General features: G+C 51.7%; 1 protein-coding gene across 1 annotated transcript in view; it reads right to left on the reverse strand.

The window, feature by feature from the left end:
• PRKCA (protein kinase C alpha) overlaps positions 1-27,809 on the reverse strand; it is a gene marked incomplete in the record, with an annotated part of 355,905 nt that overhangs the window by 68,904 nt on the left and 259,192 nt on the right. Inside the window, 3 exon segments of the mRNA XM_077460653.1 lie at positions 15,838-15,931; positions 20,311-20,445; positions 23,123-23,279. Coding sequence (XP_077316779.1) covers positions 15,838-15,931; positions 20,311-20,445; positions 23,123-23,279 — 386 coding nt within the window.

A 27,809-nucleotide genomic window follows, 5' to 3' on the forward strand; every position in this document is an offset into this window, starting at 1 on the left:
TGACCTCCATTCAGTGTCCTCCACCCCTCTCTACCAATCCCTCCACTGGTCTCCATTCAGTGTCCTCCACCCCTCTCTACCAATCCCTCCACTGGTCTCCACTCAGTGTCCTCCACCCCTCTCTACCAATCCCTCCACTGGTCTCCATTCAGTGTCCTCCACCCCTCTCTACCAATCCCTCCACTTGTCTCCACTCAGTGTCCTCCACCCCTCTCTACCAATCCCTCAACTGGTCTCCACTCAGTGTCCTCCACCCCTCTCTACCAATCCCTCCACTGGTCTCCACTCAGTGTCCTCCACCCCTCTCTACCAATCCCTCCACTGGTCTCCATTCAGTGTCCTCCACCCCTCTCTGCCAATCCTTCCACTGACCTCCATTCAGTGTCCTCCACCTCTCTCTACCAATCCCTCCACTGACCTCCATTCAGTGTCCTCCACCCCTCTCTACCAATCCCTCCACTGACCTCCATTCAGTGTCCTCCACCCCTCTCTGCCAATCCCTCCACTGACCTCCATTCAGTGTCCTCCACCCCTCTCTACCAATCCCTCCACTGACCTCCATTCAGTGTCCTCCACCCCTCTCTACCAATCCCTCCACTGACCTCCATTCAGTGTCCTCCACCCCTCTCTACCAATCCCTCCACTGGTCTCCATTCAGTGTCCTCCACCCCTCTCTACCAATCCCTCCACTGGTCTCCATTCAGTGTCTTCCACCCCTCTCTACCAATCCCTCCACTGACCTCCATTCAGTGTCCTCCACCCCTCTCCACCAATCCCTCCACTGGTCTCCATTCAGTGTCCTCCACCCCTCTCTACCAATCCCTCCACTGGTCTCCATTCAGTGTCCTCCACCCCTCTCTACCAATCCCTCCACTGGTCTCCACTCAGTGTCCTCCACCCCTCTCTACCAATCCCTCAACTGGTCTCCACTCAGTGTCCTCCACCCCTCTCTACCAATCCCTCCACTGGTCTCCACTCAGTGTCCTCCACCCCTCTCTACCAATCCCTCCACTGGTCTCCATTCAGTGTCCTCCACCCCTCTCTGCCAATCCTTCCACTGACCTCCATTCAGTGTCCTCCACCTCTCTCTACCAATCCCTCCACTGACCTCCATTCAGTGTCCTCCACCCCTCTCTACCAATCCCTCCACTGACCTCCATTCAGTGTCCTCCACCCCTCTCTGCCAATCCCTCCACTGACCTCCCATTCAGTGTCCTCCACCCCTCTCTACCAATCCCTCCACTGACCTCCATTCAGTGTCCTCCACCCCTCTCTACCAATCCCTCCACTGACCTCCATTCAGTGTCCTCCACCCCTCTCTACCAATCCCTCCACTGACCTCCATTCAGTGTCCTCCACCCCTCTCTGCCAATCCCTCCACTGACCTCCATTCAGTGTCCTCCACCCCTCTCTGCCAATCCCTCCACTGACCTCCATTCAGTGTCCTCCACCCCTCTCTACCAATCCCTCCACTGACCTCCATTCAGTGTCCTCCACCCCTCTCTACCAATCCCTCCACTGACCTCCATTCAGTGTCCTCCACCCCTCTCTACCAATCCCTCCACTGGTCTCCATTCAGTGTCCTCCACCCCTCTCTACCAATCCCTCCACTGGTCTCCATTCAGTGTCTTCCACCCCTCTCTACCAATCCCTCCACTGACCTCCATTCAGTGTCCTCCACCCCTCTCCACCAATCCCTCCACTGGTCTCCATTCAGTGTCCTCCACCCCTCTCTACCAATCCCTCCACTGGTCTCCATTCAGTGTCCTCCACCCCTCTCTACCAATCCCTCCACTGGTCTCCACTCAGTGTCCTCCACCCCTCTCTACCAATCCCTCAACTGGTCTCCACTCAGTGTCCTCCACCCCTCTCTACCAATCCCTCCACTGGTCTCCACTCAGTGTCCTCCACCCCTCTCTACCAATCCCTCCACTGACCTCCATTCAGTGTCCTCCACCCCTCTCTACCAATCCCTCCACTGGTCTCCATTCAGTGTCCTCCACCCCTCTCTACCAATCCCTCCACTGGTCTCCACTCAGTGTCCTCCACCCCTCTCTACCAATCCCTCCACTGGTCTCCATTCAGTGTCCTCCACCCCTCTCTACCAATCCCTCCACTGGTCTCCACTCAGTGTCCTCCACCCCTCTCTACCAATCCCTCCACTGGTCTCCATTCAGTGTCCTCCACCCCTCTCTACCAATCCCTCCACTGGTCTCCACTCAGTGTCCTCCACCCCTCTCTACCAATCCCTCAACTGGTCTCCACTCAGTGTCCTCCACCCCTCTCTACCAATCCCTCCACTGGTCTCCACTCAGTGTCCTCCACCCCTCTCTACCAATCCCTCCACTGGTCTCCATTCAGTGTCCTCCACCCCTCTCTGCCAATCCTTCCACTGACCTCCATTCAGTGTCCTCCACCTCTCTCTACCAATCCCTCCACTGACCTCCATTCAGTGTCCTCCACCCCTCTCTACCAATCCCTCCACTGACCTCCATTCAGTGTCCTCCACCCCTCTCTGCCAATCCCTCCACTGACCTCCATTCAGTGTCCTCCACCCCTCTCTACCAATCCCTCCACTGACCTCCATTCAGTGTCCTCCACCCCTCTCTACCAATCCCTCCACTGACCTCCATTCAGTGTCCTCCACCCCTCTCTACCAATCCCTCCACTGGTCTCCATTCAGTGTCCTCCACCCCTCTCTACCAATCCCTCCACTGGTCTCCATTCAGTGTCTTCCACCCCTCTCTACCAATCCCTCCACTGACCTCCATTCAGTGTCCTCCACCCCTCTCCACCAATCCCTCCACTGGTCTCCATTCAGTGTCCTCCACCCCTCTCTACCAATCCCTCCACTGGTCTCCATTCAGTGTCCTCCACCCCTCTCTACCAATCCCTCCACTGGTCTCCACTCAGTGTCCTCCACCCCTCTCTACCAATCCCTCAACTGGTCTCCACTCAGTGTCCTCCACCCCTCTCTACCAATCCCTCCACTGGTCTCCACTCAGTGTCCTCCACCCCTCTCTACCAATCCCTCCACTGGTCTCCATTCAGTGTCCTCCACCCCTCTCTGCCAATCCTTCCACTGACCTCCATTCAGTGTCCTCCACCTCTCTCTACCAATCCCTCCACTGACCTCCATTCAGTGTCCTCCACCCCTCTCTACCAATCCCTCCACTGACCTCCATTCAGTGTCCTCCACCCCTCTCTGCCAATCCCTCCACTGACCTCCCATTCAGTGTCCTCCACCCCTCTCTACCAATCCCTCCACTGACCTCCATTCAGTGTCCTCCACCCCTCTCTACCAATCCCTCCACTGACCTCCATTCAGTGTCCTCCACCCCTCTCTACCAATCCCTCCACTGGTCTCCATTCAGTGTCCTCCACCCCTCTCTACCAATCCCTCCACTGGTCTCCATTCAGTGTCTTCCACCCCTCTCTACCAATCCCTCCACTGACCTCCATTCAGTGTCCTCCACCCCTCTCTGCCAATCCCTCCACTGACCTCCACTCAGTGTCCTCCACCTCTCTCTACCAATCCCTCCACTGGTCTCCATTCAGTGTCCTCCACCCCTCTCTGCCAATCCCTCCACTGACCTCCACTCAGTGTCCTCCACCTCTCTCTACCAATCCCTCCACTGGTCTCCATTCAGTGTCCTCCACCCCTCTCTGCCAATCCCTCCACTGACCTCCACTCAGTGTCCTCCACCCCTCTCCACCAATCCCTCCACTGACCTCCATTCAGTGTCCTCCACCCCTCTCTACCAATCCCTCCACTGACCTCCATTCAATGTCCTCCACCCCTCTCTACCAATCCCTCCACTGACCTCCATTCAGTGTCCTCCACCCCTCTCTACCAATCCCTCCACTGGTCTCCATTCAGTGTCCTCCACCCCTCTCTACCAATCCCACCACTGACCTCCATTCAGTGTCCTCCACCCCTCTCTACCAATCCCTCCACTGACCTCCATTCAATGTCCTCCACCCCTCTCTACCAATCCCTCCACTGACCTCCATTCAGTGTCCTCCACCCCTCTCTACCAATCCCTCCACTGGTCTCCATTCAGTGTCCTCCACCCCTCTCTACCAATCCCTCCACTGACCTCCATTCAGTGTCCTCCACCCCTCTCTACCAATCCCCCCACTGACCTCCATTCAGTGTCCTCCACCCCCCTCTACCAATCCCTCCACTGGTCTCCACTCAGTGTCCTCCACCCCTCTCTACCAATCCCTCCACTGGTCTCCACTCAGTGTCCTCCACCCCTCTCTACCAATCCCTCCACTGGTCTCCATTCAGTGTCCTCCACCCCTCTCTACCAATCCCTCCACTGGTCTCCACTCAGTGTCCTCCACCCCTCTCTACCAATCCCTCAACTGGTCTCCACTCAGTGTCCTCCACCCCTCTCTACCAATCCCTCCACTGACCTCCATTCAGTGTCCTCCACCCCTCTCTACCAATCCCTCCACTGGTCTCCATTCAGTGTCCTCCACCCCTCTCTGCCAATCCCTCCACTGACCTCCATTCAGTGTCCTCCACCCCTCTCTGCCAATCCCTCCACTGACCTCCATTCAGTGTCCTCCACCTCTCTCTACCAATCCCTCCACTGACCTCCATTCAGTGTCCTCCACCCCTCTCTACCAATCCCTCCACTGACCTCCATTCAGTGTCCTCCACCCCTCTCTGCCAATCCCTCCACTGACCTCCATTCAGTGTCCTCCACCCCTCTCTACCAATCCCTCCACTGACCTCCATTCAGTGTCCTCCACCCCTCTCTACCAATCCCTCCACTGACCTCCATTCAGTGTCCTCCACCCCTCTCTACCAATCCCTCCACTGGTCTCCATTCAGTGTCCTCCACCCCTCTCTACCAATCCCTCCACTGGTCTCCATTCAGTGTCTTCCACCCCTCTCTACCAATCCCTCCACTGACCTCCATTCAGTGTCCTCCACCCCTCTCCACCAATCCCTCCACTGGTCTCCATTCAGTGTCCTCCACCCCTCTCTACCAATCCCTCCACTGGTCTCCATTCAGTGTCCTCCACCCCTCTCTACCAATCCCTCCACTGGTCTCCACTCAGTGTCCTCCACCCCTCTCTACCAATCCCTCCACTGGTCTCCATTCAGTGTCCTCCACCCCTCTCTACCAATCCCTCCACTGGTCTCCACTCAGTGTCCTCCACCCCTCTCTACCAATCCCTCCACTGGTCTCCATTCAGTGTCCTCCACCCCTCTCTACCAATCCCTCCACTGGTCTCCACTCAGTGTCCTCCACCCCTCTCTACCAATCCCTCAACTGGTCTCCACTCAGTGTCCTCCACCCCTCTCTACCAATCCCTCCACTGGTCTCCACTCAGTGTCCTCCACCCCTCTCTACCAATCCCTCCACTGGTCTCCATTCAGTGTCCTCCACCCCTCTCTGCCAATCCTTCCACTGACCTCCATTCAGTGTCCTCCACCTCTCTCTACCAATCCCTCCACTGACCTCCATTCAGTGTCCTCCACCCCTCTCTACCAATCCCTCCACTGACCTCCATTCAGTGTCCTCCACCCCTCTCTGCCAATCCCTCCACTGACCTCCATTCAGTGTCCTCCACCCCTCTCTACCAATCCCTCCACTGACCTCCATTCAGTGTCCTCCACCCCTCTCTACCAATCCCTCCACTGACCTCCATTCAGTGTCCTCCACCCCTCTCTACCAATCCCTCCACTGGTCTCCATTCAGTGTCCTCCACCCCTCTCTACCAATCCCTCCACTGGTCTCCATTCAGTGTCTTCCACCCCTCTCTACCAATCCCTCCACTGACCTCCATTCAGTGTCCTCCACCCCTCTCCACCAATCCCTCCACTGGTCTCCATTCAGTGTCCTCCACCCCTCTCTACCAATCCCTCCACTGGTCTCCATTCAGTGTCCTCCACCCCTCTCTACCAATCCCTCCACTGGTCTCCACTCAGTGTCCTCCACCCCTCTCTACCAATCCCTCAACTGGTCTCCACTCAGTGTCCTCCACCCCTCTCTACCAATCCCTCCACTGGTCTCCACTCAGTGTCCTCCACCCCTCTCTACCAATCCCTCCACTGGTCTCCATTCAGTGTCCTCCACCCCTCTCTGCCAATCCTTCCACTGACCTCCATTCAGTGTCCTCCACCTCTCTCTACCAATCCCTCCACTGACCTCCATTCAGTGTCCTCCACCCCTCTCTACCAATCCCTCCACTGACCTCCATTCAGTGTCCTCCACCCCTCTCTGCCAATCCCTCCACTGACCTCCCATTCAGTGTCCTCCACCCCTCTCTACCAATCCCTCCACTGACCTCCATTCAGTGTCCTCCACCCCTCTCTACCAATCCCTCCACTGACCTCCATTCAGTGTCCTCCACCCCTCTCTACCAATCCCTCCACTGGTCTCCATTCAGTGTCCTCCACCCCTCTCTACCAATCCCTCCACTGGTCTCCATTCAGTGTCTTCCACCCCTCTCTACCAATCCCTCCACTGACCTCCATTCAGTGTCCTCCACCCCTCTCTGCCAATCCCTCCACTGACCTCCACTCAGTGTCCTCCACCTCTCTCTACCAATCCCTCCACTGGTCTCCATTCAGTGTCCTCCACCCCTCTCTGCCAATCCCTCCACTGACCTCCACTCAGTGTCCTCCACCTCTCTCTACCAATCCCTCCACTGGTCTCCATTCAGTGTCCTCCACCCCTCTCTGCCAATCCCTCCACTGACCTCCACTCAGTGTCCTCCACCCCTCTCCACCAATCCCTCCACTGACCTCCATTCAGTGTCCTCCACCCCTCTCTACCAATCCCTCCACTGACCTCCATTCAATGTCCTCCACCCCTCTCTACCAATCCCTCCACTGACCTCCATTCAGTGTCCTCCACCCCTCTCTACCAATCCCTCCACTGGTCTCCATTCAGTGTCCTCCACCCCTCTCTACCAATCCCACCACTGACCTCCATTCAGTGTCCTCCACCCCTCTCTACCAATCCCTCCACTGACCTCCATTCAATGTCCTCCACCCCTCTCTACCAATCCCTCCACTGACCTCCATTCAGTGTCCTCCACCCCTCTCTACCATTCCCTCCACTGGTCTCCATTCAGTGTCCTCCACCCCTCTCTACCAATCCCTCCACTGACCTCCATTCAGTGTCCTCCACCCCTCTCTACCAATCCCCCCACTGACCTCCATTCAGTGTCCTCCACCCCCCTCTACCAATCCCTCCACTGGTCTCCACTCAGTGTCCTCCACCCCTCTCTACCAATCCCTCCACTGGTCTCCATTCAGTGTCCTCCACCCCTCTCTACCAATCCCTCCACTGGTCTCCACTCAGTGTCCTCCACCCCTCTCTACCAATCCCTCAACTGGTCTCCACTCAGTGTCCTCCACCCCTCTCTACCAATCCCTCCACTGGTCTCCACTCAGTGTCCTCCACCCCTCTCTACCAATCCCTCCACTGGTCTCCATTCAGTGTCCTCCACCCCTCTCTGCCAATCCCTCCACTGACCTCCATTCAGTGTCCTCCACCCCTCTCTGCCAATCCCTCCACTGACCTCCATTCAGTGTCCTCCACCTCTCTCTACCAATCCCTCCACTGACCTCCATTCAGTGTCCTCCACCCCTCTCTACCAATCCCTCCACTGACCTCCATTCAGTGTCCTCCACCCCTCTCTGCCAATCCCTCCACTGACCTCCATTCAGTGTCCTCCACCCCTCTCTACCAATCCCTCCACTGACCTCCATTCAGTGTCCTCCACCCCTCTCTACCAATCCCTCCACTGACCTCCATTCAGTGTCCTCCACCCCTCTCTACCAATCCCTCCACTGGTCTCCATTCAGTGTCCTCCACCCCTCTCTACCAATCCCTCCACTGGTCTCCATTCAGTGTCTTCCACCCCTCTCTACCAATCCCTCCACTGACCTCCATTCAGTGTCCTCCACCCCTCTCCACCAATCCCTCCACTGGTCTCCATTCAGTGTCCTCCACCCCTCTCTACCAATCCCTCCACTGGTCTCCATTCAGTGTCCTCCACCCCTCTCTACCAATCCCTCCACTGGTCTCCACTCAGTGTCCTCCACCCCTCTCTACCAATCCCTCAACTGGTCTCCACTCAGTGTCCTCCACCCCTCTCTACCAATCCCTCCACTGGTCTCCACTCAGTGTCCTCCACCCCTCTCTACCAATCCCTCCACTGGTCTCCATTCAGTGTCCTCCACCCCTCTCTGCCAATCCTTCCACTGACCTCCATTCAGTGTCCTCCACCTCTCTCTACCAATCCCTCCACTGACCTCCATTCAGTGTCCTCCACCCCTCTCTACCAATCCCTCCACTGACCTCCATTCAGTGTCCTCCACCCCTCTCTGCCAATCCCTCCACTGACCTCCCATTCAGTGTCCTCCACCCCTCTCTACCAATCCCTCCACTGACCTCCATTCAGTGTCCTCCACCCCTCTCTACCAATCCCTCCACTGACCTCCATTCAGTGTCCTCCACCCCTCTCTACCAATCCCTCCACTGGTCTCCATTCAGTGTCCTCCACCCCTCTCTACCAATCCCTCCACTGGTCTCCATTCAGTGTCTTCCACCCCTCTCTACCAATCCCTCCACTGACCTCCATTCAGTGTCCTCCACCCCTCTCTGCCAATCCCTCCACTGACCTCCACTCAGTGTCCTCCACCTCTCTCTACCAATCCCTCCACTGGTCTCCATTCAGTGTCCTCCACCCCTCTCTGCCAATCCCTCCACTGACCTCCACTCAGTGTCCTCCACCTCTCTCTACCAATCCCTCCACTGGTCTCCATTCAGTGTCCTCCACCCCTCTCTGCCAATCCCTCCACTGACCTCCACTCAGTGTCCTCCACCCCTCTCCACCAATCCCTCCACTGACCTCCATTCAGTGTCCTCCACCCCTCTCTACCAATCCCTCCACTGACCTCCATTCAATGTCCTCCACCCCTCTCTACCAATCCCTCCACTGACCTCCATTCAGTGTCCTCCACCCCTCTCTACCAATCCCTCCACTGGTCTCCATTCAGTGTCCTCCACCCCTCTCTACCAATCCCACCACTGACCTCCATTCAGTGTCCTCCACCCCTCTCTACCAATCCCTCCACTGACCTCCATTCAATGTCCTCCACCCCTCTCTACCAATCCCTCCACTGACCTCCATTCAGTGTCCTCCACCCCTCTCTACCAATCCCTCCACTGGTCTCCATTCAGTGTCCTCCACCCCTCTCTACCAATCCCTCCACTGACCTCCATTCAGTGTCCTCCACCCCTCTCTACCAATCCCCCCACTGACCTCCATTCAGTGTCCTCCACCCCTCTCTACCAATCCCTCCACTGACCTCCATTCAGTGTCCTCCACCCCTCTCTACCAATCCCTCCACTGACCTCCATTCAGTGTCCTCCACTCCTCTCTACCAATCCCTCCACTGACCTCCATTCAGTGTCCTCCATCCCTCTCTACCAATCCCTCCACTGGCCTCCATTCAGTGTCCTCCACCCCTCTCTACCAATCCCTCCACTGACCTCCATTCAGTGTCCTCCACCCCTCTCTACCAATCCCTCCACTGACCTCCATTCAGTGTCCCCCACCCCTCTCTACCAATCCTTCCACTGACCTCCATTCAGTGTCCTCCACCCCTCTCTACCGATCCCTCCACTGGTCTCCATTCAGTGTCCTCCACCCCTCTCTACCAATCCCTCCACTGACCTCCATTCAGTGTCCCCCACCCCTCTCTACCAATCCCTCCACTGGTCTCCATTCAGTGTCCTCCACACCTCTCTACCAATCCCTCCACTGGTCTCCATTCAGTGTCCTCCACCCCTCTCTACCAATCCCTCCACTGACCTCCATTCAGTGTCCTCCACTCCTCTCTACCAATCCCTCCACTGGCCTCCATTCAGTGTCCTCCACCCCTCTCTACCAATCCCTCCACTGACCTCCATTCAGTGTCCTCCACCCCTCTCTACCAATCCCTCCACTGGCCTCCATTCAGTGTCCTCCCCCCTCTCTACCAATCCCTCCACTGACCTCCATTCAGTGTCCTCCACCCCTCTCTGCCAATCCCTCCACTGGTCTCCATTCACTGTCCTCCACCCCCCCTCTCTACCAATCCCTCCACTGGTCTCCATTCAGTGTCCTCCACCCCTCTCTACCAATCCCTCCACTGACCTCCATTCAGTGTCCCCCACCCCTCTCTACCAATCCCTCCACTGGTCTCCATTCAGTGTCCTCCACCCCTCTCTACCAATCCCTCCACTGACCTCCATTCAGTGTCCTCCACTCCTCTCTACCAATCCCTCCACTGACCTCCATTCAGTGTCCTCCATCCCTCTCTACCAATCCCTCCACTGGCCTCCATTCAGTGTCCTCCACCCCTCTCTACCAATCCCTCCACTGACCTCCATTCAGTGTCCTCCACCCCTCTCTACCAATCCCTCCACTGACCTCCATTCAGTGTCCCCCACCCCTCTCTACCAATCCTTCCACTGACCTCCATTCAGTGTCCTCCACCCCTCTCTACCGATCCCTCCACTGGTCTCCATTCAGTGTCCTCCACCCCTCTCTACCAATCCCTCCACTGACCTCCATTCAGTGTCCCCCACCCCTCTCTACCAATCCCTCCACTGGTCTCCATTCAGTGTCCTCCACACCTCTCTACCAATCCCTCCACTGGTCTCCATTCAGTGTCCTCCACCCCTCTCTACCAATCCCTCCACTGACCTCCATTCAGTGTCCTCCACTCCTCTCTACCAATCCCTCCACTGGCCTCCATTCAGTGTCCTCCACCCCTCTCTACCAATCCCTCCACTGACCTCCATTCAGTGTCCTCCACCCCTCTCTACCAATCCCTCCACTGGCCTCCATTCAGTGTCCTCCCCCCTCTCTACCAATCCCTCCACTGACCTCCATTCAGTGTCCTCCACCCCTCTCTGCCAATCCCTCCACTGGTCTCCATTCACTGTCCTCCACCCCCCCTCTCTACCAATCCCTCCACTGGTCTCCATTCAGTGTCCTCCACCCCTCTCTACCAATCCCTCCACTGACCTCCATTCAGTGTCCCCCACCCCTCTCTACCAATCCCTCCACTGGTCTCCATTCAGTGTCCTCCACCCCTCTCTACCAATCCCTCCACTGACCTCCATTCAGTGTCCTCCACTCCTCTCTACCAATCCCTCCACTGGCCTCCATTCAGTGTCCTCCCCCCTCTCTACCAATCCCTCCACTGACCTCCATTCAGTGTCCTCGACCCCTCTCTGCCAATCCCTCCACTGGTCTCCATTCACTGTCCTCCACCCCCCCTCTCTACCAATCCCTCCACTGACCTCCATTCAGTGTCCTCCACCCCTCTCTACCAATCCCTCCACTGACCTCCATTCAGTGTCCTCCACCCCTCTCTACCAATCCCTCCACTGGTCTCCATTCAGTGTCCTCCACCCCTCTCTACCAATCCCTCCACTGACCTCCATTCAGTGTCCTCCACCCCTCTCTACCAATCCCTCCACTGGTCTCCATTCAGTGTCCTCCACCCCTCTCTACCAATCCCTCCACTGACCTCCATTCAGTGTCCTCCACCCCTCTCTACCAATCCCACCACTGGTCTCCATTCAGTGTCCTCCACCCCTCTCTACCAATCCCACCACTGACCTCCATTCAGTGTCCTCCACCCCTCTCTACCAATCCCTCCACCCCTCTCTACCAATCCCACCACTGGTCTCCATTCAGTGTCCTCCACCCCTCTCTACCAATCCCACCACTGGTCTCCATTCAGTGTCCTCCACCCCTCTCTACCAATCCCTCCACTGACCTCCATTCAGTGTCCTCCACCTCTCTCTACCAATCCCTCCACTGGTCTCCATTCAGTGTCCTCCTCCCCTCTCTACCAATCCCTCCACTGGTCTCCATTCAGTGTCCTCCACCCCTCTCTGCCAATCCCTCCACTGGTCTCCATTCAGTGTCCTCCACCTCTCTCTACCAATCCCTCCACTGGTCTCCATTCAGTGTCCTCCACCCCTCTCTACCAATCCCTCCACTGGTCTCCATTCAGTGTCCTCCACCTCTCTCTACCAATCCCTCCACTGGTCTCCATTCAGTGTCCTCCACCCCTCTCTACCAATCCCTCCACTGGTCTCCATTCAGTGTCCTCCTCCATCCCTCTCTACCAATCCCTCCACTGACCTCCATTCAGTGTCCTCCACCCCTCTCTACCAATCCCTCCACTGACCTCCATTCAGTGTCTTCCACCCCTCTCTACCAATCCCACCACTGACCTCCATTCAGTGTCCTCCACCTCTCTCTACCAATCCCTCCACTGGTCTCCATTCAGTGTCCTCCACCCCTCTCTACCAATCCCTCCACTGGTCTCCATTCAGTGTCCTCCACCCCTCTCTACCAATCCCTCCACTAGTCTCCATTCAGTGTCCTCCACCCCTCTCTGACATTCCCTCCACTGACCTCCATTCAGTGTCCTCCACCCCTCTCTACCAATCCCTCCACTGGTCTCCATTCAGTGTCCTCCACTCCTCTCTACCAATCCCTCCACTGACCTCCATTCAGTGTCCTCCACTCCTCTCTACCAATCCGTCCACTGACCTCCATTCAGTGTCCTCCACCCCTCTCTACCAATCCCTCCACTGGTCTCCATTCAGTGTCCTCCTCCATCCCTCTCTACCAATCCCTCCACTGACCTCCATTCAGTGTCCTCCACCCCTCTCTACCAATCCCTCCACTGACCTCCATTCAGTGTCCTCCACCTCTCTCTACCAATCCCTCCACTGGTCTCCATTCAGTGTCCTCCACCCCTCTCTACCAATCCCTCCACTGACCTCCATTCAGTGTCTTCCACCCCTCTCTACCAATCCCTCCACTGGTCTCCATTCAGTGTCCTCCACCCCTCTCTACCAATCCCTCCACTGGTCTCCATTCAGTGTCCTCCACCCCTCTCTACCAATCCCTCCACTAGTCTCCATTCAGTGTCCTCCACCCCTCTCTGACATTCCCTCCACTGACCTCCATTCAGTGTCCTCCACCCCTCTCTACCAATCCCTCCACTGGTCTCCATTCAGTGTCCTCCACTCCTCTCTACCAATCCCTCCACTGACCTCCATTCAGTGTCCTCCACTCCTCTCTACCAATCCCTCCACTGGTCTCCATTCAGTGTCCTCCACCCCTCTCTACCAATCCCTCCACTGACCTCCATTCAGTGTCCTCCACTCCTCTCTACCAATCCCTCCACTGGTCTCCATTCAGTGTCCTCCACCCCTCTCTACCAATCCATCCACTGGTCTCCATTCAGTGTCCTCCACCCCTCTCTACCAATCCCTCCACTGGTCTCCATTCAGTGTCCTCCACTCCTCTCTACCAATCCGTCCAGTGGTCTCTGCTCACCCATGAAATACAATTCAAAATACTCACAACATATGCAGCAATTTACAACTCTCCTCCAAGATACATCACCGATCTCATCTCAAAATATCACCCAAATCATCCTCTTCTCTCCTTCTACTCTCAAGGTCCCTCATCACCTTCTTCCATACTCCCCTCCAGGACTTCTCCTGAGCCTCTCCCATCCTCATGAACTTTTCACCCCAATCTATCTCCTACTCCGACCATCTTTAGGAGATCCCAGAAAACTCATCTCTTCAGGGAAGCCCCTCCCTCCACATAATAAACTACTTTCTCATCAACTCGTCCCCACACAGTTATTACCTCTCGTATCACTTGCCCATCCCTTTTAGATTGTCAGCTATCAAAACAAGCAGGCCTCTTCTAACCTTCATATATTGAATTGTAGCTGTATATATACCCTATATATCTCCTTGTATATAGTAAAGCTCTGTGTACACGGTTGGCGCCATATAAATCGCGTATAATAATCATTCTGAGGGGATCTGTATTCTGGACATAAACTTCTCCTGCTTTCTCTCCATTTCCAATATCAAAAACAATCAAATGAAGACGAACTTTGCACAGCAATCAGCCGCCCCCAATTCCGTGATTCAGATCATCCACATGATTGGAGGGAGTCTTGGAGGCGATTTAGACCCTCGCCACAGCAGTCACAAGGCAGTTTCAATCTTTTTTCTATCCCCATTTCTATAATTTGTTTGCTCAGGACCCGGGAAACAGTTGCTGATTGCTGATTGGACAGTTTAATAATATTGCAATTGCTTCCGTCTTTAGTGTTGCCATTTGTATGGAGAGCATCAGCATCAGGTGAAATCGGGAGCGCTATGGGGACATCTAGTGGACAGTGCTGGGTAATGCAGAGCAGAGCTGTACTGAGTATATAGAGATGATACAGCGAAGAGGACGAGTCTCCATCCAATGAGGAGTAATGTATGACGTCCGCCGACACTTCTGTCCAACCAGTCCATACAAAGCATTACATCTCCCCTCCCCCATTCCCATAATAAATCTTATCTCCAAGTTCAAGGGTCCTAAACTGCGGCCCTTTGCTTGCTTTTATTCAGCCCTCATGACACCAATGATGGGGCACTATTCCTCCCACTGACACCAATGATGGGGCACTATTCCTCCCACTGATACCAATGATGGGGCACTATTCCTCCCACTGATACCAATGATGGGGCACTATTCCTCCCACTGATACCAATGATGTGGCACTATTCCTCCCACTGATACCAATGATGGAGCACTATTCCTCCCACTGACACCAATGATGGGGCACTATTCCTCCCACTGACACCAATGATGGGGCACTATTCCTCCCACTGATACCAATGATGTGGCACTATTCCTCCCACTGATACCAATGATGGAGCACTATTCCTCCCACTGACACCAATGATGGGACACTATTCCTCCCACTGATACCAATGATGTGGCACTATTCCTCCCACTGATACCAATGATGGGGCACTATTCCTCCCACTGACACCAATGATGGGGCACTATTCCTCCCACTGATACCAATGATGGGACACTATTCCTCCCACTGACACCAATGATGGGGCACTATTCCTCCCACTGACACCAATGATGGGGCACTATTGCTCCCACTGACACCAATGATGGGGAACTATTCCTCCCACTGATACCAATGATGGGGCACTATTCCTCCCACTGACACCAATGATGGGGCACTATTCCTCCCACTGACACCAATGGTGGGGCACTATTCCTCCCACTGACACCAATGACGGGGCACTATTCCTCCCACTGACACCAATGATGGGGCACTATTCCTCCCACTGACACCAATGATGGGGCACTATTCCTCCCACTGACACCAATGATGGGGCACTATTCCCCCCACTCACACCAATGATGGGGCACTATTCCTCCCACTGACACCAATGATGGGGCACTATTCCTCCCACTGACACCAATGATGGGGTATTGTTTTTTCCACCAATGTCTGGGCCTTTTCTACTCTCAGTGGTCACAGTCGGCCCTCCTAAAATCTATAAGACAGTAAACTGACTCTTTGGATAGAATGTCTGGAGTCCCGGCCCCCGTTGTGATGACTTCCGATCTTTGTCTACATTTTATCAGCAGGAAAAAGCCACTTCCACTCAGAATCCCTTCACTTCATGTACTCAGCCATGTCCGACCAATCCCGGCACAGCTGTGACACAGAGGAGGAGCCATAATACAGCTGACCCACCTATAGAGAGCGTGTGCTGTACAACCTGCCGGCCTATGTGAGAGATACAACACCCCTGACCACAAGGCCACTCCTTCGGGGGGGGAGGGGAGCAGACCCGGGACATTACTAGAAGAAATCTGAAGAGTTGAATCAAAACATGAATATATAATAAAGCCCCCCGGGAAGAAGCGCCGAGCGCAGCGCATGCAGACTCCTCCTACCTCAAACTTCTGCCGCAGCTCCAGGTTCTCGTCGTCGGCCTCGGGGATGGGCACATTGTAATACTCGCCCTCCTCCTGGTTCAGCAGTTTGTACCTGAGCCGGGGGGGAAAGACACGAGGAGTCAGGAAGATATTACCAATATTATGCCGAGGTGACAAAATTCAATACAAAAATCTACAAACGATCGTTTTCACGTGACACCGGAAGTCACAGAAGCGAACGCACACGTAAATCCCACCCACATATGTGAGGTATTGCTGCGTGCGTCAGAGCGAGAGTAATAATTCTAGCACTAGACCTCCTCTGTAACTCTAACCTGGTAACCTGTAAAAAAAACCAAAAAAAAAAATGAATGTGTTGCCGATGGAGATTTTTAAGCGCCATTCCACGAGCGTGCGCACTTTTGAAGCACGACATGCTGGGTATATTATTTACTCGGCGTAGCATCATCTTTTATATTATACAAAAAAATTGGCTAACTTTAATGTTAATTTTTAATTCATTAAACTTTTTATTTTTTTCTCCGAAAGAAAAAAAAAACGTTTGAAAAATAGTTTTGCGCCGCAAATACCGCGCAACATAAAAAGTTGCAACAGCCGCACTTTTATTCCCTGGCGTGTCTGCAAAAAAAAAAACAAAAAAAAAAACAACATACATAATGGTTGGGGGTTCTGAGTGATTTTCCAGCAATGTAGGAGAGGAGTGTCGGAAGAAGATGCCCGGTCTGGAAGTGGTTAAGTGGCAATTGTGCGGTCGTGCGACGTTGTACCCAAATGACATCTATATACGTTTTTTTGTCACACACAAAAAAAAAACATTCTTTTGGTGATATTTGATCACTGCTGGGGTTTTTTTTTTTTTTTTGTGATATAAATGAAAAAAAAAAAAAAAGCAAAAGATCAAACATTTGGTAAAAACAATAGTATTTTTTACTGTTATAACACATATCCAATAAAAAAATAAAAAATAAAATAAAAATAAATTTCTTTATACATTTTGGTCAAAATGTATTCTGCTACATGAATTTGGTCAAAAATAATAATAAAAAAAATAAAAATAAAATAAATCCCAACAAGTGTATATTGATTGGTTTGCGTGAAAGTTATAGCATCTACAAACTATGGGATATATACTGGAATTTTGATTGTTTTATACTACTAATGGCAGTGATCAGAGACTTATATTGGGACTGGGATAGTGCAGCAGACAATCTGACACTAACTGACACGGGGGGTGGGGGGGGAGACAAACTGCCACTGACATCACCAGTGACGCCAATACAATGATAATACTTTACACCAGGGCTATGCAATTAGCGGACCTCCAGCTGTTGCAAAACTACAAGTCCCATCATGCCTCTGCTTCTGGGTGTCATGCTTATGGCTGTCAGAGTCTTGCTATGCCTCATGGGACTTGTAGTTCTGCAACAGCTGGAGGTCCGCTAATTGCAGATGCCTGCTATACACTGTCACTGTACTAATGACAGTGGTTGGGAAGGGGTTAACACCTAGAGGCGATCAAGGGGTTAAGTGTGTGTGTGTGTGTACACTGTGCTGATTTTACTAACTGATCTCTCAGTTTCTCATCCCTGCTTTGCATCCTCCCCCTGTACAGAGCTCCGATATGTGGAAGCCGCCACACCAAAGCTATAGAGCTTCCTCCTCTGACTACACATGCAAGTCTAAAGTATTCCCAGCACATCTACGAGTACAGTGTTCTGGTGTTCTGGTAACATGGGAAATGCACAAATCCTTCAAGTTATAGGTTTAGGGGGATGCCTTGAAGCTATACATGGGGTTCCAGGACCAGCACAGTTTTCAAGGCGGCAGCATCGTAAAACTTTGGTAGTTTATATTTGGATTTCTTTTTTTCTTACAATTAGCTTTGTTTACAGACAGCAGCATCCCCCAAACCACCTATATAGAATGAAAGATTTTGTTTTGGATGAAGTGGAGAGGGAATAGAACCTCCTTTCACTTTTTATTGGCACTGATGACGTCATTTCTGACAAAACAAGTTGGGCGGAGCCGGAAGCTGTGATGCCAAAATGCATATAAAGATTCTGGATATTGTAGTTTCAATGCGGCTTTTACTCAAGTGTTGATGTAAATGTTTTTAATACAAAATGACCTGCTGGATTTACACTATTGGAAGCGGATTTGGTTCTCTTTCATGTTGCACGCTCCATTGGGGTCATTGGGATGGAGGAAGGAATTGCTATGTGACATATCAAGCACTGTTATTTATTTAATGCACTGTTTTAATAGGATGGTATGTTTTTTTTATACCTATTTCCAGCTCACACCTATTCCCCCCCTATGGAGCAGAGTACATTTTACATTTCTGCTATAGATCTGTTTATTTGGTAATAACATTGTCATTATGTCACTAAACATACATATATATATATATATACTGTTCTTTTAAAGGACAAACAAGGCTGCCCCTTCATGACATTGTCTTGTAACAGTGATTTTTTATTTTTTTTGCCATCATCAGACAATAAAACGCAACAAAACTAAAATAAAATGCACTTTTTTTAAATTTATTTTAAATTTATTTTTTGAGCAGTATTAACTTAAAAATACTGCAGATAAAAAGTCCACATTTTATTCTGTAATTTATCCTGTTCAAAACGACACAAAAATGATGAAATAAAGTGTTTTTTTTTTTGTGATGAAAACAATAACAAAAAAATAAATAAAAACAATGTGACTAAAATATTAACAGTTAATAAAATAGAAACAAAAGAATCAGCAGGAAAATAATAGTTGAAGAGAGGAGAACAGGGAGTATAATTTGGGCCGATTAGAGTAAACTAAGGGTTAATAAAGGGTTATAACCGAGGAATATTTTATTTTAAAAAAAAATTTGGAAAAAAAAAATTATTTTACTTGTTAGGTTGCTTTTAAAGTGGTGTTGCCACCAAAAAATTAAAAGCTGCTTAAAATTCGTAAAAAAAAAATAAAATAAAATAATTGGCAAAAAAAAATTTTTTTTACTCACCTCTAAATACCGGTTGCTAGGGGGTCCCTCGTAATCTGCCTTCTTCATTGCCCGGGCTGGTGACATCACTTCCCCTCGCACCGCACATTCACCTGGGAACTGTCATGTGTCCCAGGTGACTGTACGGCGTATCACGGCGCCCTGCGCCGCTCGCGCATGCGCAGTGGGTGCCCGGCTGTGAAGCCACAGCCGGGTGCCCACAGTATGCATGACGGCGCCGCGAGCGGAGCGGGGAGCGAGGGGGGGGGCTTCGTTCCCCCGCATCGCTGGACCCTGGGGCAGGTAAGTGTCCGATTATTAAAAGCCAGCAGCTGCAGTATTTGTAGCTGCTGACTTTTAATTTTATTTTTTTAGGGGGTACCCCACTTTAAGTGGTGCTAAAGTAATTTTTTTTTTTTATCTGAATACATTCTATACACTAAGATTAAAAAAATCTTCTGTGTGCAGCTCCCCCGAATACTTACCTGAGCTCCATCTTGATCCAGCGATGTTGCATGAGAGACTCGGCTGTCCGGGACTCTCCCTCCCGATTGGCTGAGACACATAGCAGGCGCTTTTGGCTCCCACTGCTGTCAAAGTAAGTGAGCCAAATGAGGAAAGACAGAGGGGGCAGTGCCGAGCCACGGCTCTGTGTCAGAATGGAAACACAGAGCAGCGGCTCAGCCCCACCATAGCAAGCTGCTTACTGTGGGAGCACCAGCAGGGGACCAGAGAAGAGAAGGATCGGGGCCACTGTGTGCAAAACCATCAGACAGACCAGGTTAGTATAACGTTTGTTATTTTTAAACAAACAAAAAAAAAAGCAAAACTTTAATATCACTTTTACTGGCATCATTTGCAGATCCAAGTTCATCCCTTTGATCTGCAGATGAATGAACAGAAAGATACAAAACTAACAACGTTACATTTTATCTTTGTATAATCACGGTCTGAGCAGTGATGTTTATAAGCAATGATTCAGACGGCTTTTCTGACAGCTAGAGCTGCCGACACTCTCTGAGTACACAAAGATCCCGGGTTTGATTAATTACAGCTGACAATTACTGTATATGAAGAGGGAAGGGGGGGAGGGGCAACCAGTTCATTTGGTTTTTAATTTGTTTTATTTCAATTCTTGTTATTGTATATAATAATTTGCTGTTAGTCGTGAGTTCTGTTTGTTAATGTGTTTTGATTTGTCCTTCGTTGAATTTAATTGGATCTTAATAATTTCCCTTCGGGAATAATAAAGTATTCTGAATCCTCTCTGAATTTTCATAACACTAATAAAAATACTAAACATTATCTACGGCAGTATAATGAGAGCGAAGTCCAATTCCTGGAGAACCCCTTCCAATTACTTCAGGTCCCCAATGTAGAATTCTATCCTCAGTGTAGCCACTGAAATATAAAGCGTTCTCCATCCAGGACAGCAGATAAAATATACAACTTCATCAGAGATAATAATCCGCCGGCTCTACACTTACCAGCCACATGCCGGCATCTTTATGAGTTCTGACACTCCGAATGAGAAGGAGCCCATGAAATCATTCCTGGTAGTTCTGTCCCAGTCCCAGATTTCGATGGAGAGGCGCCGGTCTTTATCTGATGGTTTGAGTTTGCTGGAAGGTAGAGGAAGAAGGTGAGGAGCAAAATTATAGATAACAGCAGCTCCACGAGAGACATTCTGATAAATATCTTCATTTCATTTCCAGCTGAGCTCTTCTGTCAATCATGGAACATGACCGACACACACAAGATATTTCTCATACATTCCTCTCTGTCCTACCACAGCACCTTCCATGCTGGCCTAATGCCTGACCTATGCCGATCCTCATCCTTCCTACAGAGTGCTCCAAATTGTTACTACATCTTCCTACTGACCGAGCCTCCGACCCACCGAGCCTCCGACCCACCGAGCCTCCGTCCCACCGAGCCTCCGACCCACCGAGCCTCCGACCCACCGAGCCTCCGACCCACCGAGCCTCCGACCCACCGAGCCTCCGACCCACCGAGCCTCCGACCCACCGAGCCTCCGACCCACCGAGCCTCCGACCCACCGAGCCTCCGTCCCACCGAGCCTCCGACCCACCGAGCCTCCGACCCACCGAGCCTCCGACCCACCGAGCCTCCGACCCACCGAGCCTCCGACCCACCGAGCCTCCGACCCACCGAGCATCAGACCCTCCGAGCCTCCGACCCACCGAGTCTCCGACCCACCGAGCCTCGGACCCACCGAGCCTCCGTCCCACCGAGCCTCCGTCCCACCGAACCTCCGTCCCACCGAACCTCCGTCCCACCGAACCTCCGTCCCACCGAACCTCCGTCCCACCGAACCTCCGTCCCACCGAGCCTCCGTCCCACCGAGCCTCCGTCCCACCGAGCCTCCGTCCCACCGAGCCTCCGTCCCACCGAGCCTCCGTCCCACCAAGTCTCCAAGCTAAAAGAAGAAATGTTAACAAACCCCAAAGATCCTTGCACCTAACCCTAGTCTGGCTTCTCGTCATACACCAACTAGGAGTGTTTCGGTGGTGCCCTTTATTATCAACTGCCCCAGCTTTAAGAATAAAACCCACCGAGCCTCCGACCCACCGAGCCTCCGACCCACCGAGCCTCCGACCCACCAAGTTTCCAACCTAAAAGAAGAAATGTTAAACCCCAAAGATCCTTGCACCTAACCCTAGTTAGGGTTCTCGTCATACACCAACTAGGAGTGTTTTGGTAATGCCCTTTATTATCAACTACCCCAGCTTTAAGAAAGAATGAATGACAAGTAGCTGCCGCTCGGAGGAAACTATCTGGCCTTCAGGAAGAAGCTCAAGACCCATCTCTTCTGAAAACCCAGATGGCCACTGGCAGCAAAAGTGCCCTGAGGCGATTTAGTTCGCATATGTAGCGCTATACAAGTTATTCATTCATTCATACAGGAAGTGACCAGGTCTCCAAGTGATCAAGTCTCCCAAGTGATCAAGTCTCCCAAGTGATCAAGTCTCCCAAGTGATCAAGTCTCCCAAGTGATCAAGCCTCCCAAGTGATCAAGCCTCCCAAGTGATCAAGCCTCCCAAGTGATCAAGCCTCCCAAGTAATCAAGCCTCCCAAGTGATCAAGCCTCCCAAGTGATCAAGCCTCCCAAGTGATCAAGCCTCCAACCCAAGTGATCAAGCCTCCAACCCACCAACCAAGCCTCCAACCCACCAACCAAGCCTCCAACCCACCAACCAAGCCTCCAACCCACCAAGCCTCCAACCCACCAAGCCTAGTTAGGCTTCTCGTCATACACAAACTAGGAGTGTTTTGGGGTTGCCCTTCATTATCAACTGCCCAAGCTTTAAGAATGAAAGACAAGTAGCTACAGGAAGCACAGATGGTGACAGACACATTTGTGTGTTGGAGACTCCACCGCAGCCCTTTTCAATCTTATTAACACAGAGGAGCCCTTGAAATAACTGTCCGGGTCTCAGGGAACCCTCTGCATAAAATTACTATATCTACAATTCATGATACATTAGTGTGATGGTCAGTGGGAAAAATTCTCCATATACTTGTGGTCGTTCTGAATAATTCCTCCCTTACAGGTGGCTAAAAAAGATCAATGGTGTCAGCGGGAACTTATTTGTGAGGCAGAAACTGTTTATTGCTCAAGGAACCTCTGGAGGAACCCTGGTGGAGAACATTGATCTACTTTAACTTCATCTGTCACCATACTCAACATCTTCTCATCTCTGGCTCCTCAATAGACCAAGGTCATTAATAAGTCTCCAAGGATCATGCAAATTTACATGACTCCCTCTGAACTCTACCACTGCCCAACGTTCTCCAAATTGGACCAGCACCAACCCCCCTTCACCAGCCACCACCAATTACCTCCCTCCCAATCCCTAGATAACCTCTAGAGCAGGGGCGCTCAACCTGTGGCTCTCCAGCTGTTGCAGAACTACAAGTCCCATCATGCTTCTGCTTTCGGGAGTCATGCTTGTGTAACTGTCAGCCTTGCAATGCCTCATGGGACTTGTAGTTCCTCAACAGCTGGAGAGCCACAGGTTGAGCACCCCTGCTCTAGAGGAACCCTGGTCAATAACATTGATCTACTGTAACTTCATCTGTCACCATACTCAACATCTTCTCATCTCTGGCTCTTCAATAGACCAAGGTCATTAATAAGTCTCCAAGGATCATTCACATTCACATGGCTCCCTCTGAACCATTGTTCTCCAAATTGGACCAGCACACACCTACCTTTCCCAGCCAACACCCCCCCCCCCCCCCCCCGTCCCTAGATACCAATGAGAAGTGACGTACAAAGTGAAGGACTCGTTCCAGTGCGGGTTCAGTGTGGAGCGGATGGTTTTGGTTTTCTGTTTGCTTTCATTCTTGGGGTCGGGGATTAGTTTCAGTTTGACGTAGGGGTCCGACAGTCCGTTGGGGTCCATAGGGATGAGGTTCCTGGCATCGCGGACTGCAAAATAATTAAAACGTTGGTGGGAATTAGTGGAGAAGCCAATCTCTATTCATTGTCATTTGTGACAGATATACAGATATCAATGTAATACTTACCTGAGCCCCCTCTAAGTCCAGCGATGTTGTCGGAATGTCTCGGCTGCCCGGGACTCCCCTCCTCATTGGCTGAGAAAGCAGCACAAACGCCATTGGCTCCCTGTGCTGTCAAAGTCAGTCAGCCAATGAGAAGAGAAAGTGGGCGGGGGCGGACCGTGGCTCCGTATCTGAATGGACACAGGGAGCTGTGACTCGGCTCGGGTGCCCCCATAGGAAGCTGCGTGCTGTGGGGCCACTCAGCAGGAGGGAGGGGCCAGGAGCACTGAAGTGGGACCCGAGAAGAGGAGGATCGGGGCTGCTCTGTGCAAACCTACTGCACAGAGGAGTTAAGTATAACATGTTTGTTATTTTTACTTTAAGAAATACGAGACTTTACAATCAAGTTAAATATGAGAAAATGCAAATGGTAAAAATATTTGTAATATCGAAGGTTGGGTAATATGATGTAATATTTATCTGTTTCCAGCAGTTGGACCCTCAAGCTCCTTTTCATATGCTCACCAGGCTAATCTTGACTGCATTGCTGCTAGTTATTTAAAGAGCTGAATAGCTACAGTTCAGATTATACACACAGCTGAGTGCCTCATTTCCCTTTCTCCTTGTTCTGGTCATGCGCCTCTGAACAGACTTTGAATTGAAGAGAGACCGTCTTAAAGCAAATCTTGTGACAGCAGCAGCCTATCTGCACTCTGTGCCGAGCGTTGCCGCAAAATGCGTCAAAGACAAGAGAACAATCAGAGCGGCTTTAAAGCAGAACTCCCAGCAGATATAAAGGGAACAAATGTTATTATATCATTAATACAAGCAGGCCAAGTACCTGGATGTGACCTGCTATCAGCCTCCTGCATTACCTGCATGGCAGGGCTGGAGTATGAAAAGAAAGCAGCAGCACAAGGAGCCAGTTAGTTCATGATTCACGTGCTGACAAGCTGATAGGAGGAGAGAGCAGAGAGATGATCTCATCACTGCGCTGCTTCTTCACTCACTGTCCAGTCTCAGACTGGGGGCGGGTCCAGGATAACCCAACAGAAATGGGTTGAAGAACGTCGGCCTCAGACTGAGGACATCTAGTGGCAGAAAAAAGTACTACAGGGGAATCTCTGGATTGCAGGTCCAGCAAAAGCTAGTTTTATTTTATCATTAAGCCCCCCTCCATTCACATCGGACACATGTCAAAACGCATGCCAAATCGCAGCGACACCGACTCTGCAGCAGCAGCACCAATCTCCAAAAGTAGTTCCTGCAGTACTTTTGGCGACTTTAGGGGGGGCGATTACAATAGACATCTGTGCATGAAACCACACAGGTGTCTTCAAATCACCCCCCCCCCCCCTTCCCCGAACTCACAATGAGATCAGCTGAACCCGGCCTCAGTGTGAACCTCGGCTTAATCAGATATTCATGTTTAGCGCGTTATTTTTGGCTGGAGTTTCACCTTAAAGTACAACCGCAATTCCAGAAAAGTTTGGGGCGCTGTGTAAAATCTACAGAAAAGCAGAATGCAATGATCTGCAAATCTCAGAAACCCGGATTTTATTCACAACAGAGAGCAGAAAACGTATCAAATGTTTGCACTGAAAAAATGGATCATTTCAAGGAGAAAAAAACAAAACAAGGCGATTCTGAAATGGATGGCAGCAACATGTCTCAAAAAAGTTGGGGGCGGGGCCATGCTTACCTCGGAGACCAGTAGCTATGGCAGTACAGAGGCTCCCACCAACAAGCAGGATAGGAACTCAAGCAGGTTACTCTGGCACCCTAAGCACTAACCAGTGTCCACTAGTCCACTGATGGTGGGGATGGGCTTTGCTGCGTGTTAGCACCGGTTCAAGGCCCTCTGGATCGCTCCTAACAGGGGCTGAGCAAGCCAGGGTCCAGTAGCAGATATAGCAGATATGGATCAAGCAGAGGTATAGCTGAAGAACAAGCCAAAGGTCGGTAACGAGCGCTAGTGGAAATAGCATGAAGGCAGGAGTGACAAGAAAAATATATCGCCTGGAGAGGGCGCAATAATCTGTGAAACAGGAAGTGCAGAGACAATGCTTCAAACAGGAAGTTCATGAGAGGAGCAAAGAGCTCAAGGTTCACCAAAAGCAACTGACAAGGCATGATCATCCCAAGAACTGTCCAGGGAGGTGCCCAGCATACCAAGCGGCTCAGCAAGATCCGATACAGCCAGACACAGCAGAGGTCGCAGGTTCAGATCCCGGTCCCGATAATTCCCCTTTGTGCTGAGGGTGGCAGGTCAGGGATTTTGGTTGAAAACCTCAGAGATGAATAACTGATGTTTCTGAACAAGTCTGTCTATAGTGGGGAGATTGGATGAGAGAGAACGCAATGAGCACCGAGCACTGCAACAAGCACCGAGCACTGCAACAAGCACCGAGCACTGCAACAAGAACCGAGCACTGCAACAAGAACCGAGCAATGCAACAAGCACCGAGCATAGAGCACCGAGCACTGCAACAAGAACCGAGCAATGCAACAAGCACCGAGCATAGAGCACCGAGCACTGCAACAAGAACCGAGCATAGAGCACCGAGCACTGCAACAAGAACCGAGCACTGCAACAAGCACCGAGCATAGAGCACCGAGCACTGCAACAAGAACCGAGCACTGCAACAAGCACCGAGCATAGAGCACCGAGCACTGCAACAAGAACCGAGCACTGCAACAAGCACCGAGCATAGAGCACCGAGCACTGCAACAAGAACCGAGCACTGCAACAAGCACCGAGCATAGAGCACCGAGCACTGCAACAAGCACCGAGCATAGAGTACCGAGCACTGCAACAAGCACCGAGCATAGAGCACCGAGCACTGCAACAAGCACCGAGCACTGCAACAAGCACCGAGCATAGAGCACCGAGCATAGAGCACCAAGCATAGAGCACCAAGCATAGAGCACCAAGCATAGAGCACTGCAACAAGAACCGAGCAATGCAACAAGCACCGAGCATAGAGCACCGAGCACTGCAACAAGAACCGAGCACTGCAACAAGAACCGAGCACTGCAACAAGCACCGAGCATAGAGCACCGAGCACTGCAACAAGAACCGAGCAATGCAACAAGCACCGAGCATAGAGCACCGAGCACTGCAACAAGCACCGAGCACTGCAACAAGCACCGAGCATAGAGCACCGAGCACTGCAACAAGCACCGAGCACTGCAACAAGCACCGAGCATAGAGCACCGAGCATAGAGCACAGAGCATAGAGCACCGAGCACAGAGCATAGAGCACAGAGTACCAAGCATAGAGCACCAAGCACTGCAACAAGCACTGCAACAAGCATAGAGCACCAAGCATTGAGCACCAAGCATTGAGCACCAAGCATAGAGCACCAAGCATAGAGCACCAAGCATTGAGCACCAAGCATTGAGCACCAAGCACTGCAACAAGCACTGCAACAAGCATAGAGCACCGAGTATTGAGCACCGAGTATTGAGCACCGAGCACCGAGCATTGAGCACCGAGCACCGAGCATGGAGCACCGAGCATGGAGCACCGAGCATTGAGCACCGAGCACCGAGCACGGAGCACCGAGCACGGAGCACCGAGCATGGAGCACCGAGCATGGAGCACCGAGCATGGAGCACCGAGCATGGAGCACCGAGCATGGAGCACCGAGCATGGAGCACCGAGCATGGAGCACCGAGCATGGAGCACCGAGCATTGAGCACCGAGCACCGAGCACGGAGCACCGAGCACGGAGCACCGAGCATGGAGCACCGAGCATGGAGCACCGAGCATGGAGCACCGAGCATGGAGCACCGAGCATGGAGCACCATCCCAAGCACTGGCCGGACGGAGACAAGTCCTCAGAGCAGAGAATTCAGCATCATCCATCACAGCACAACTTCTATCTCATCAGACAGCCGTGACGGCGGCTCCACCGACCCGACACCCAAATCTGCATCTCATTTCACAGCAATTAATTCCACACCGAACCAGCAACACCGCAATCACAGCGCTCAGCACAGGGGGCGCCCCACCTCTCACTCTACATTAATGAGATCGTATTGAAGAGCTCACACATCGCTCAGTCCAACTTCCTGCACCTCACTCATTAACCCCCCAAGAGACACCCATAGACTCTGTGCAAGAATCTCCATCTACAGAATACAGATACCGAGAATTACACCCGACATACAGGACAAGAGAAGTAGTACTGTGCAGAGTCCATACATACAGAATAAGAACAGATACCGAGAATTACACCCAACATACAGCACAAGAGAAGTAGTACTGTGCAGAGTCCATACATACAGAATAAGAACAGATACCGAGAATTACACCCAACATACAGCACAAGGGAAGTAGTACTGTGCAGAGTCCATACATACAGAATAAGGAGAGATACCGAGAATTACACCTGACATACAGGACAAGAGAAGTAGTACTGTGCAGAGTCCATACATACAGAATAAGAA

The sequence above is a fragment of the Lithobates pipiens genome, unplaced genomic scaffold, assembly GCF_037356315.1.
Source record: "Lithobates pipiens isolate NorthernLeopardFrog02 unplaced genomic scaffold, aLitPip1_a1.2 Scaffold_28, whole genome shotgun sequence".
Lineage (NCBI taxonomy): Eukaryota > Metazoa > Chordata > Amphibia > Anura > Ranidae > Lithobates > Lithobates pipiens.